The sequence below is a fragment of the Panulirus ornatus genome, chromosome 37, assembly GCF_036320965.1.
Source record: "Panulirus ornatus isolate Po-2019 chromosome 37, ASM3632096v1, whole genome shotgun sequence".
NCBI classification, from domain to species: domain Eukaryota; kingdom Metazoa; phylum Arthropoda; class Malacostraca; order Decapoda; family Palinuridae; genus Panulirus; species Panulirus ornatus.
In genome coordinates, this window is record NC_092260.1 from 20,594,699 (window position 1) to 20,607,198 (window position 12,500).

Here is a 12,500-nt window from a genome sequence, read left to right on the forward strand (position 1 = left end):
ATCCAGCCACATTTGTTCACACAGTTTCTATCTGTCAAGTGTAATGCACCGAAACCACAGCTTCCTTTCCACGTCCAGGCCCCACAAAACTTTCCATGGTTTACTGCAGACGCTTCACATGCTCTAGTTCAATCCATCGACAGCACGTTGACTCCGGTATACCACATCGTTCTAGTTCACCCTATTCCTTGCACACCTTTCACACTTCTGCATGTCCATGCCCCGATCGCTCAGTCTTTTTCACTCCATCCTTCCACCCCCAATTTGGTCTCCCACTTCTCCTCATTCCCTCCACCTCTGACACATATATATCCTCTTTGTCAATCTTTCCACACTCATTCTCTCCATGTGACCAAACCATTTCAATACACCCTCTTCTGCTCCCTCAACCACACTCTTTTTATTTATAAACGAAGAACATTGCTGCACTACAGTGACGTATCACAAGCAAAAAAATGAAAAAAAAATATCACCCATGGGGAAAACGCTGTCTAAGGCAGAAGCTCAAAAAAATATATATGTTCTTGTAGTTGGAAACGCAGACGATTATGATAATATTCAGAATATCATCATACACTGTGGCAAAGAAGTACGCCTGTTACATAATAGATATTTTAGTACACAAAAGGAGTACATGGATCTGTTATCTAATTCTACACTGCATTGTTTTCTTTGAATTTCAAAGTTGCACTATGGTCCAAGATAGCATTTATACGAATCGTAGCAACTGAATATAACCCAAAATAAGAATATATATGTATCTACAATCAGCAGGTATTTCAATAGAAGTTTGCATTTTTATATATCAATTTTTTTTGTCTATTATACTTAGTCGCTGTCTACCGCGTTAGCGAGGTAATGCAAGGAAACAGACGAAAGAATGGCCCAACCCACCCTCATAACACATGTATATACATAAACGCCCACACACCCACTTATACATACCTATACATTTCAACGTATATATACATATACATACACATGCACATATCCATACTTGCCTTCATCCAGCCACATTCGATCACACTCAGTCTCTATCTGTCATGTGTAATGCACCGAAACCACAGTTTCCTTTCCATGTCCAGGCCCCACAAAACTTTCCATGGTTTACTCCAGACGCTTCACATGCCCTGGTTCAATCCATCGACAGCACGTCGACTCCAGTATACTACATCGTCCTAGTTCACCCTATTCCTTGCACACCTTTCACACTCCTGCATGTCCAGGCCCCGATCGCTCAGTCTTTTTCACTCCATCCTTCCACCCCCAATTTGGTCTCCCACTTCTCTTCATTCCCTCCACCTCTGACACATATATATCCTCTTTGTCAATCTTTCCACACTCATTCTCTCCATGTGACCAAACTATTTCAATACACTCTCTTCTGCTCTCTCAACCACACTCTTTTTATTACCACACATCTCGCACACATATATATCCGTGAACACTATGCCATTTACTGACATTACTCTCATTCTGATCGATGGGGAAAGACTCGAAGAAAATTTCTAGAAATTAAGAAGAGAGTCTAATAGAAGTATACTTTCACACCTTACCAAAGTTTGGGTCCATTATGGGCTGAAGTCTTTTGCATATCATGAATCCGAACTAACTGACGCTTTACAACAGTTGTCGTGGTAGGGCTAAAGCTAAGAAAAAGCAATTCATGTTCCCCAAGAACTCTGTAGGTCATTATTTTGACTGTACTTAAAACTAAAACTATCGCGAAAGCTCCATGAAATTGCTTCCAAAGATTCTGCCGTATACTAAAGCACTATATCGCAGTGAGAACGGGGAGGTATTTGGAAGGATTACGTGTCCCAGGGGGTTAGAGAATTTTCATGATTTCCTTTGATGTTGAACCAGGTAAGTACTCGTCCCTTGAGCCTGCCTCATGTAGTCACCAACTCAGTGCTTACCTCCTCCTGCAGCAAAGAGACGGTCAGTAAATGGAGGCAGCTCCAGATAAGAAGATTTTTCTTCAGAAAACAACCCTTAATGTAACTCCTCTCTCTTAGGGAAACATACTTTGCTTTTACTTGGAGTTCATCTACGTATGTCCTTGTGTGTGGTGTATATATATATATATATATATATATATATATATATATATATATATATATACACTCACGACTTCTTGCTACAAGATCTAATTCCTAACTTCGTCTTCTCGTTGGCACAGGACCCCATGACCACTCCTCTGGTCCCGCCCATCGCCCCTCCCCCAGCCTACGACACGCCCACATCGTCTCTCGCCCCGGATATGGTGGCAGTCGTGCCCATCGTCGCGGAAACGGTGTGCATCACCCCCAACGCCTCTCTCCACGCTCACATCAGTCCGCCCGAGCAGTACCCGCCCAAGCCCTTCCCAACATCCTTCAGCAGTGATCGTATGGAGAGTGCAGTGTGAAGTGAGAGGAACCGAGAGCTCTGAAAAAAGAAAAAAAAAAATCGACTCGGGAAGTATATACTTGAACCCTCTCCCTCCCTCCTCCTTCCTTCCTTGCTTCTTCCCACCCTTTCCTCCTCCCTTCCTCCTCCTCCTCCTCCTCTCTAACCTTCCTTTCTCTCTCAATCCTCTCTTCCTCACCTAGTCAACCAGTGAGATTCCGTGCAGATACTGAGGTAGCCAGTAGATGATTACTGACAGAGAGTTTCGTGATTGCAAGTCTTAGAAGAATTCGGAAGGCGTTGAGAGCTTTCGAATCTATACAGCGATCATCTTCGCTGGCTTCATGATGCTTTATTGTGTATACTTGATATAAGTCAGCATTTGTACTTGTACAGAAACATTTGGTATTTGTCATGAACATCTGTTATTTAATATCTGTAGTGTTTGAGTGAGACAGACTGAAGAAGAAATGTTAAATACAATATCTAAAGTGCTGGCAACCTCATCATTCCTTAAACAATACAACTATGGTGGGGTTCCCCCCCGTCTACATACGCACCCACTGGCGAAGTAAACAATTTAACAGTGGTAGGGTTCCCGTCGATATCCACACCACTGGACAAACCCAGAGTGGCAGGGTATGTTTTTGAGCTGAACAATAACAACAACAACCAATCATATTACTCTTGCATACAGCACGTGTGTCCACACACACACACACACACACACATACCAGGCGTCACTCTGTAACACTGTGGTAACTCTACGAACGCTTCTGGTACCGTCGCTTAGTATAACAGTGTCAGGAACTACCCAGTCGTGTGTGTGTGTGTGTTTGGGGTTGGGGGGAGAGAGAGAGACACGGCAACCCCCACACCCTTTTCTCTCCTCTCCAAAAACTGACGCGTACCAACGAGGAACCTCATGATATCTAGTGCTTCTAACCCAAAGCTACATAGTTAGATTGTGTATATTACAGTGTAACACTGATCTAGAGAGATTCAAATCACAGGTAGTTACTGGAGGTTACCTCCTCTCTCTTTCCTGTTTCATAATGTACATTTTGGATATTTCTTAGCGAATCTACTGTCAGTTTCCTCAACCATGTATCCTGTTTTTTTTTTTTTTTATGATCGAGAGTGAATAAGTCTTGGAGGGGTGGCTCTCTCCCGGTCTGTCACAAGGGGTAGTTTTTACTTGCTCAGTCAAACATTAATGAATAACAATTGGACGACTCATATCATTATTCACGTACAAGCTATACTAGTTATGTTGTCATATAATGCTGTGAAAAATGATATGTTGTATGATTTTATATAAACGCAAATTCAGCAATGTTGAATAGTGCAGATTTAATCCATGCGTATTGCTCTCAAATCATGGAAATCCATCTCTCTCTTTTTTTGTGTGTGTGCTGCAGATAACCTGAGGTATATCTAATATAGAAAAGTTATAAATATAGGTAAATAAATAGATGAATAAATGGATAACTAGTTGACTATATATATATATATATATATATATATATATATATATATATATATATATATATATATATATATATATATATCACGACTTGCTGAATTTGCGTACAGTTCTTTCCTCCTGTTAGAAATTTGTATATTTTCGTGGTATGATTCCGTATGTGGGCGAGTCTCCCCCGAGCCACAGTTGGCGTCGTGGGGAGGAGGAGGGTCTCTCTCTCTCTCTCTCTCTCTCTCTCTCTCTCTCTCTCTCTCTCTCTCTCTCTCTCTCTCCCGAGGTCCTATACACCATACTCAGGCGACAAGGCAGGAGGACCACCACCTTGGTCTGACGCCATTACCTTCCTGTGACGTGGATTGTAATCCCAGATATATCTTGATTAGTCCATGGACCACAGACGATCAGTTGCCCTTCTACGAAAACCAACTTCCACACACACTGGCTATCCTATCCATTCGAGTTCAGGAGTGACTGTGGGGTTAGTGCTTTTCTTTCTTCCTTGGTTGAATAGGTGGACAGAGGATGGAAAGAAAGAGACATGGCATCATTCATAGCTGTACTGCAGCATGTGCTATAGCATCTGGTCATGTGGGAGCTGGCATTTGTTCGTCACACTCCACGAAAAGAGGAAGAGAAACAGCATCCATCCCAGCTACTCCTCTGAAGCCCACGAGAGGGCAGATGTACTCATCTACTCTCATTTTGACCCAATTTTTACTCCACTTAATGACATGATTGATGACAGTTATGATTTCCAGCCGCTTCATTTTTAAAATTATTTCTTCCTGTACATTCTCTTTTACATCATCTTCTCCTCGTTAGCAGTCATTGCTGTCTCTTCATTTTCTTTATCACACAGCTACAAAGAACTGTGCCATTTTGTTCCTGTTCCTCACACAGCTACGAAGAAGTGCCAATTTGTTCCTGTTCTTCACACAGCTACAAAGAACTGTGCCATTTTGTTCCTGGTCTTCACACAGCTACAAAGAACTGTGCCATTTTGTTCCTGGTCTTCACACAACTACAATGAACTGTGCCATTTTGTTCCTGTTCTTCACACAGCTACAAAGAACTGTGCCATTTTGTTCCTGGTCTTCACACAGCTACAAAGAACTATGCCATTTTGTTCCTGTCCTTCAGAGGTTTTCTGTGCTCATGTTATACTTTTATCTGTATACATCTACTTGTTGATTGGTATCCATTACTGTATTCATATGTCTGTAATGCTCTTGCCATATGCTCGCCCCAAAGACATTGAGATATGACTGTCTGTTGTGTTATGAAGACCAGCTGCAGTACAGCAGCTGGTGACAAGAGACATTTGTCTAATTGATCTTTACAAGGCAAGACAGGATCTTTGTACTCGACCAGAACAAGACAAGTGTTCCCTGTGGTTATATGTTATAGAGCCATTTGTACTCTGGCTGATTCATTTAGCCATGATGTTCCCAATGGCTATTTTATTGTTAGGGATACAGTGCCATGTGGCTAGTTTATTGAGCCCATAATATGCCCCCCGTGGCTAGTTCACTCGACATACTCCGCACTGTAGCTAGTGTAACGAACAGTTTATTAAATCGCCACAGTACACTTAAATATATATATATATATATATATATATATATATATATATATATATATATATATATATATATATATATATATATACAATAAAAGAATCATGTATTTTGTACGTAGTTACTGGATGTAACCTACACCTCAAAGATAACGCTTGGAAAGTCACCTACAGTATGGAGTTCGCGCTTGGAAGAACTTGGCAAGAAAACAAGACGAACAACGGAGAAATTCCTAAAATATTTTGCTCCCTTGTGCTGTCCAGGTCCCCATTCTCAGTCCCCTACTCCGACGTCTTACTGAAAGGGAGTAGGATATATATATATATATATATATATATATATATATATATATATATATATATATATATATATATATATATATATATATATATATATTGCACTCTGAGCACTAGTTTGAAACATGATTACTACTCGATCGTATACGAGACGTATGATTGGCTGTTGAGGTGATTAAATCATTTACTCCCATCTCTACAGAGAGATTGAAATGGACGGATGCGTGCGAGATCCGTTGATCCATTCGGTACCAGGAGAACCATTACAGACTGTCTAATGTCGTTGTTTAAGAGAGTAATGGAGTGTTGCACTATCATTTAAGAGACACATACACACAAAAAAAAACTACCGCTCGTAAGATGTCGGTATCTAAGAAACATAAAACGTAATACGCTTTTTGTTACACACACAAATAAAAACAACCAGGATTGATCGTCTCTGAGGTAAATCGATACTGGGTAGAACTTGTACATTTGTATATAAACTTAAACATTGTTGCTTCATTTCCTTGCCCTTTAAGTGTGAGTGTAGGGCAGACTGCACCTCTGTATGCATAACTGAACGCTGAGTCTGTCTCTGAAGTTGAAGATAACTTGCACAGAAGTAAAGACGAAAACTGCTCTGGTCATGGCGAGGGACGAATGACTAAACGTTTTATGGTATGATTGACTCACGGTGTGTGGTAGCGTATGACTGGCTCATGGTAAGTGGTGCTGGTGCATAGGAGCAGTGGAACGGGATGTGGTGGTGAAACCACACAGAGAGAGCAGCTGAGGTCGAAGGCAAAAGCACTTCCACAGGGACGAGTTTAATGAGCGCACGAAGACATTGGTATATACTCTGTGCATTGCACTTTCATGGCAAAGTGTTTGAGATTGTTTCTCAGCTTGACCTATTTACTTGACGATAGTTGCAAGGGAAGATGTAGACTCGAGAAGTTAATGTTGACTTAATAACTCGTCGTCGCATCAAAATCCATGTCACATATACCTTATGATTTAATGTCGTACCTTAGATATACCACCGTAAACATCAAGCCTTCCCCTGATTCTGGTTCCTTGCTAATAACAGCTTCATCTGCTGTGCAAATCACAACTTCACTACATGAAAAGATCCCACATAGACTGATGTTTTGTTGTCTAAGAATTCCTGGTCTTTGCCAAGTCTCGTCAGAATAATCATTCCTATTCTTCATCACTGTGATGTGCCGTGTTATGTTTCAGTATGCTTGAAGAGGTAAAATGCCATTCATATGCCAGGGATTGAAATATCATTACACGGTGGTATTATATGTTTCAAGTAAGGCAGGCAAAGTGTCAAAACAGGTGGAAGGTTCAGGTGTTCCTCTTGGTCAAGGGAATTGACTTCAGGTGCCCCGAGAATCATCAGAGTGGAATTTTATGTAATACAACGCTATTTTGTTTCCTTTTCCTGGTTCACATGTGGTGCCCTCAGCATCTACGAGCAAACTGAGCAACTACCAGCGTCAAGAGACTCGTCACCGCTGCTCTGCTGCTGTTCCTGTGCCTCTCTGAGGCTGGAGTGTGTGGCTCTGTGAGTGTGTGGGTCGTATTGGGGGGAAAAAACCGACCTCGTCAGCCACCCTCAGGCTGGCCTGATCGTGGCTCACTCACTACCCCTGTGCGTTCCTTCCTGCACTGTTTAATGGGAGGTTTGTAAATATTTGTGCGTGGCAGGAAACTGGGAGGATTTATAGAGTGGTGGCTTAAGAATGAACTTGAGTGGTTGGTGTATGAAGATATTCCATCCAACTTTACGAAGTGCGGCCGCGATATTAACTATGGGTCGAGTCCAGCAAGAGGCTCGAACATTTCCCCCTCGTGATCAGTGATTTAACAAGTATTCTTAGACCGAATTTGTGGTAGTGATATTTTGTACTTATATACTGTAATATTTCCAACCAATAATTGCTGCACAAGCTGCGGACATTACTGGTGAAACGTAGGGCAGTGGATTATCCTCCAGTAGTAGAAGTTTTATTCTCGTCCTGAAGATGATGATGATAATATCACCCCAGCTGGTGCTGTGGCAGTCTGACACCTCACCACACTCCTAGGTGTCGTCCTGGCCAGCCAGCTGCCTCCCTCCGCTGACCGTCCCTCTGATTGTACACTTGTGATGGACACGCAGTAGTGCATCCGCTCTACCTCAGTGAAAAATATCAAGGTCATCATAATTGGCTATTCACTTCATACCTTGAGAGTTTTCTCCTATGCTTCATGTTTTAGTTATTCATGGATCCCTCTTTTTTCTGAAGTGCATTTTCTGCATATGGTTAAGTCCTGTGTATTTCAAAATCTTGGACTTTTAAAGAATAAAAGCTTTTTATTTCCTTGTTTGGGGGGGCTTGATTCCTTCCTGTAGATCCTCGTAAGGAGCATGTATGTATATATAGGACAGTCCCTTGGCCTCATACCTGCTGTCATTCCTTCACATCCATTATAATGTCCAAGAATGATTTTTGCCAGAGAGATAAGTTTTGCGAGGTTATTTTCTTTCTTTTTTTTTCTCTCTTTCTCTCTTCGGATCTAAAACTCACACGCGATTCTTGACCACACTCGAAGTTCCTCAAGATTATGTGGTTTTACAACTTCCACAGACAGGATGTCCATCACGGCTACATTCCATTCTAGTGTGTGTGTGTTGGTCTTGGCAATGTGACCTCACCACGAGCCTGTCTAGCTTACAAGGTTCCTCATCATAAGTCTTTATAGGCGACAAAGGACCTCATCATAAGACTTGACAAGGACCTCATTCTACAAGACTTAACAGGGTAACCTCCACCAGTCTTAACGAAAGCTTTTGTGAAGGATGTACACAGTCGAGAGGAGACCTGTGTCGATTGATCTAATTTCACTGATCGAATTTAGTACTTATGAGTGGGTGTTGGCGAACAAGAAGAATAATTAGCACTGTAGTATATATATACATATTGTTTTGGGAGAGAACATTTTGCTTTTGTGAAAAAGAGGGAAGTGTTGAGTCCTTGTACTGTGTCTCACTGATATTAGTCTAAGCAAACGGCTCAACGTGTCAATCAAACCTATATGTAAAAAAAAAATATATATATATATATATACATATATTCCATGTAGGTATGAACATGTGTTGTAGAGCCCCCTTGTAGTGGGCTTGCTTTAACTGGTTTGGATCCTGTCACGTACACATGTAGCAGCGTTACGATTGGCTTAGTGTTATCCTAGACTCCTCCCACTCTCTCAAATCCCCTTACCGATTTAAAGCCGAGTTGTCCTTTGTGTGGTATTTGCTTCTTATACGAATTGTTACTCTCTCTCTCTCTCTCTCCCTCACACCCACCCACCAACCCACCCTCACCACCACGCCTACTTTTAAGAACGCTGACTTAGTTGACGGATGATGATAGAGACTTGGAAAATTTTGGTATAGATTTCTGGTTATGTACAGGATTCTCAGGCCAGTTAGAGTGAGCTAACTATAGTTAGTCAAAAGTCTCTAAAAATCCCTTCTTACTTATCAATCTTTCATTGTTGTACAATTAAAGTATATACTCGATTTGATACATTGATGTTTACAATAAAGAGAAAAAGTATTGCACTGTTTCATTTTCCTTCACAGGATTTTGAATGTACCAATGATTCTACAAAAGGTTGAGATGGTAATACCATTTGCAAAACATGAACCAAACGATGCTGGATATTGTCATTAATCCCTAAACATATCATCTGAATTAGCAATATCAATATTTGTGAGAATGACTTTAGAATGGGAGTAATACACATCTCATTACCAAAACTTTTCTATTTCGTTTATCTATTACGTGAGCAAGAAACAAAATCTATTCACCCAAAAGATTACATATTAATGGGGGTCAAAATATCATAGATTTTATATGGTTCATTTTAATCGAAATACTAAATAAAACATGTAAAGAATACCCGATTTACATAGCCTGTGCCAATTATGGATCGTTTAAAGATGATTTATTTATTAATTTATTATATTTTGTCGCTGTCTCCCGCGTTAGCGAGGTAGCGCAAGGAAACAGACGAAAGAATGACCCAACCCACCCACATACAGATGTATATAAATACACGCCCAGACGCACACATATACATACCTATAAATTTCAATGTATACATACATATACATACACAGACAAATACGTATATACACATGTACATATCCATACTTTCTGCCCTCAGCCATTCCCGTCGCCACCCCGACACACATAACATGGCACCCCCCTTCCCCCGCACGCGCGCGAGGTACCGTTAGGAAAAGACAACAAAGGCCACATTCGTTCACACTCAGTCTCTAGCTGTCATGTGTAATGCACCGAAACCACCGCTCCCTTTTCACATCTAGGCCCCACAAAACTTTTCATGGTTTACCCCAGACACTTCACATGCCCTGGTTCAATCCATTGAAAGCACATCGACCCCGGTATACCACATCGTTCCAATTCACTCTATTCTCTGCACACCGTTCGCCCTCCTGCATGTTCAGGCCCCGATCGCACAAAATCTTTTTCACTCCATCCTTCCACCTCCAATCTGGTCTCCTACTTCGCCTCGTTCCCTCCACCTCTGACACATATATCCTCTTTGTCAATCTTTCCTCACTCATTCTCTCCATGTGACCAAAACATTTCAATACACCTTCTTCTACTCTCTCAACCACACTCTTTTTATTACCACGCATCTCTTACCCTTTCATTACTTACTCGATCAAACCACCTCACACCACATATTGTCCTCAAACATCTCATTTCCAACACATCCATCCTCCTCCGCACAATTCTATCTGCAGCCCACGCCTCGCAACCATGTAATATTGTTGGAGCCACTATTGCTTCAAACATACCCATTTTTGCTTTCCGGGATGATGTTCTCGCCTTCCACACATTCTTCAATGCTCCTAGAACTTTCGCCCCCTCCCCAACCCTCTGACTCACTTCCGCTTCCATGGTTCCATCCGCTGCTAAATCCACTCCCATATATCTAAGACACTTCACTTTCTCCATTTTTTCTCCACTCAAACTTACCTCCCAATTGACTTGTCCCTCACCCCTACTGTACCTAATAAAACCTTGCTCTTATTCACATTTACTCTCAGCTTTCTTCTTTCACACACTTTACCAAACTCAGTCACCAGCTTCTGCAGTTTCTCACTCGAATCAGCCACCAGCGCTGCATCAACAGCGAACAACAACTTACTTCTCAAGCCCTCTCATCCACAATAGACTGCATACTTGCCCCTCTCTTGAAAACTCTTGCATTCACCTCCCTAACAACCCCGTCCATAAACAAATTAAACAACCATGGAGACATCACGCACCCCTGCCGGGAACTGACATTCACTGGAAACCAATCACTTTTCTCTCTTCCTACTAGTATACATACCTTATATCCTCGATAAAAACTTTTCATTGCTTCTAGCAACTTGCCTTCCATACCATATACTCTTAATTCTTTCCACAAAGCATCTCTATCAACTCTATCATATGCCTTCTCCAGATCCATAAATGCTACATACAAATTCATCTGTTTTTCTAAGTATTTCTCACATACATTCTTCAAAGCAAACACCTGATCCACACACCCTCTACCACTTCTGAAACCACACTGCTTTTCCCCAATCTGATGCTCTGTACATGCCTTCACCCTCTCAATCAATACCCTTCCACATAATTTTCCAGGAATACTCAACAAACTTATACCTCTGTAATTTGAACTCTCACCTTTATCCCCTTTGCCTTTGTACAGTGGCACTATGCATGCATTTCGCCAATCCTCAGGTACTTCACCACAAGCCATACATACGTTGAATATCCTCACCAACCATTCAACAACACAGTCACCCCCTTTTTTTAATAAATTTCACTGCAATACCATCCAAACCTGCCGCCTTGCCGGCTTTTATTTTCCGCAAAGCTTTCACTACCTTTTCTCTGTTTACCAAACCATTCTCCCTGACTCTCACTTCGCATACCACCTCGACCAAAACACCCTATATCTGCCACTCTATCATCTAACATATTCAACAAACCTTCAAAATACTCACTCCATCTCCTTCTCACATCACCACTTCTTGTTATTACCTCCCCATTAGCCCCCTTCACCGATGTTCCAATTTGTTCTTTTGTCTTACGCACTTTATTTACCTCCTTCCAAAACATCTTTTTATTCTCCCAAAAGTTTAATGATACTCTCCCACCCCAACTTTCAATTGCCCTCTTTTTCACCTCTTGCACTTTCTCTTGACCCTCTGCTTCTTTCTCTTATACATCTCCCAGTCATTTGCACTAAATCCCTACAAATATTGTCCAAATGGCTCTCTCTTCTCTTTCACTAATAATCTTACTTCTTCATCCCACCACTCACTACCCTTTCTAATCTGCCCACCTCCCACGTTTCTCATGCCACACGCATCTTTTGCGCAAACCATCACTGCTTCCCTAAATACATCAAATTCCTCATCCACTCCCCTTACGTCCTTTGCTCTCACCTTTTTCCATTCCGCACTCAGTCTCTCCTGGTACTTCCTCACATAAGTCTCCTTCCCAAGCTCACTTACTCTCACCACTCTCTTCACCCTAACATTCTCTCTTCTTTTCTGAAAACCTCTACAAATCTTCACCTTCGCCTCTACAAGATAATGATCAGACATCCCTCCAGTTGCACCTCTCAGCACATTAACATGATAAAAAATATGATATATATATATATATATATATATATATATAT

The 12,500-nt window shown here is 41.4% G+C and overlaps 1 protein-coding gene and 1 long non-coding RNA gene across 7 annotated transcripts in view; one reads left to right on the forward strand and one right to left on the reverse strand.

The window, feature by feature from the left end:
• Positions 1-5,533, forward strand: part of LOC139760563 (kin of IRRE-like protein 1) — a 422,115-nt gene extending 416,582 nt beyond the window's left edge. For all 6 annotated transcript variants that reach the window (XM_071683908.1, XM_071683912.1, XM_071683910.1 and 3 more), the window contains one exon: positions 2,183-5,533. In XM_071683908.1, the coding sequence (XP_071540009.1) occupies positions 2,183-2,410 (228 nt within the window). In that variant the 3' untranslated portion in view covers positions 2,411-5,533. The remainder of the gene's footprint in view (positions 1-2,182) is intronic.
• LOC139760565 (uncharacterized) overlaps positions 1-12,500 on the reverse strand; it is a 279,689-nt gene that overhangs the window by 17,568 nt on the left and 249,621 nt on the right. The window lies entirely within an intron of this gene.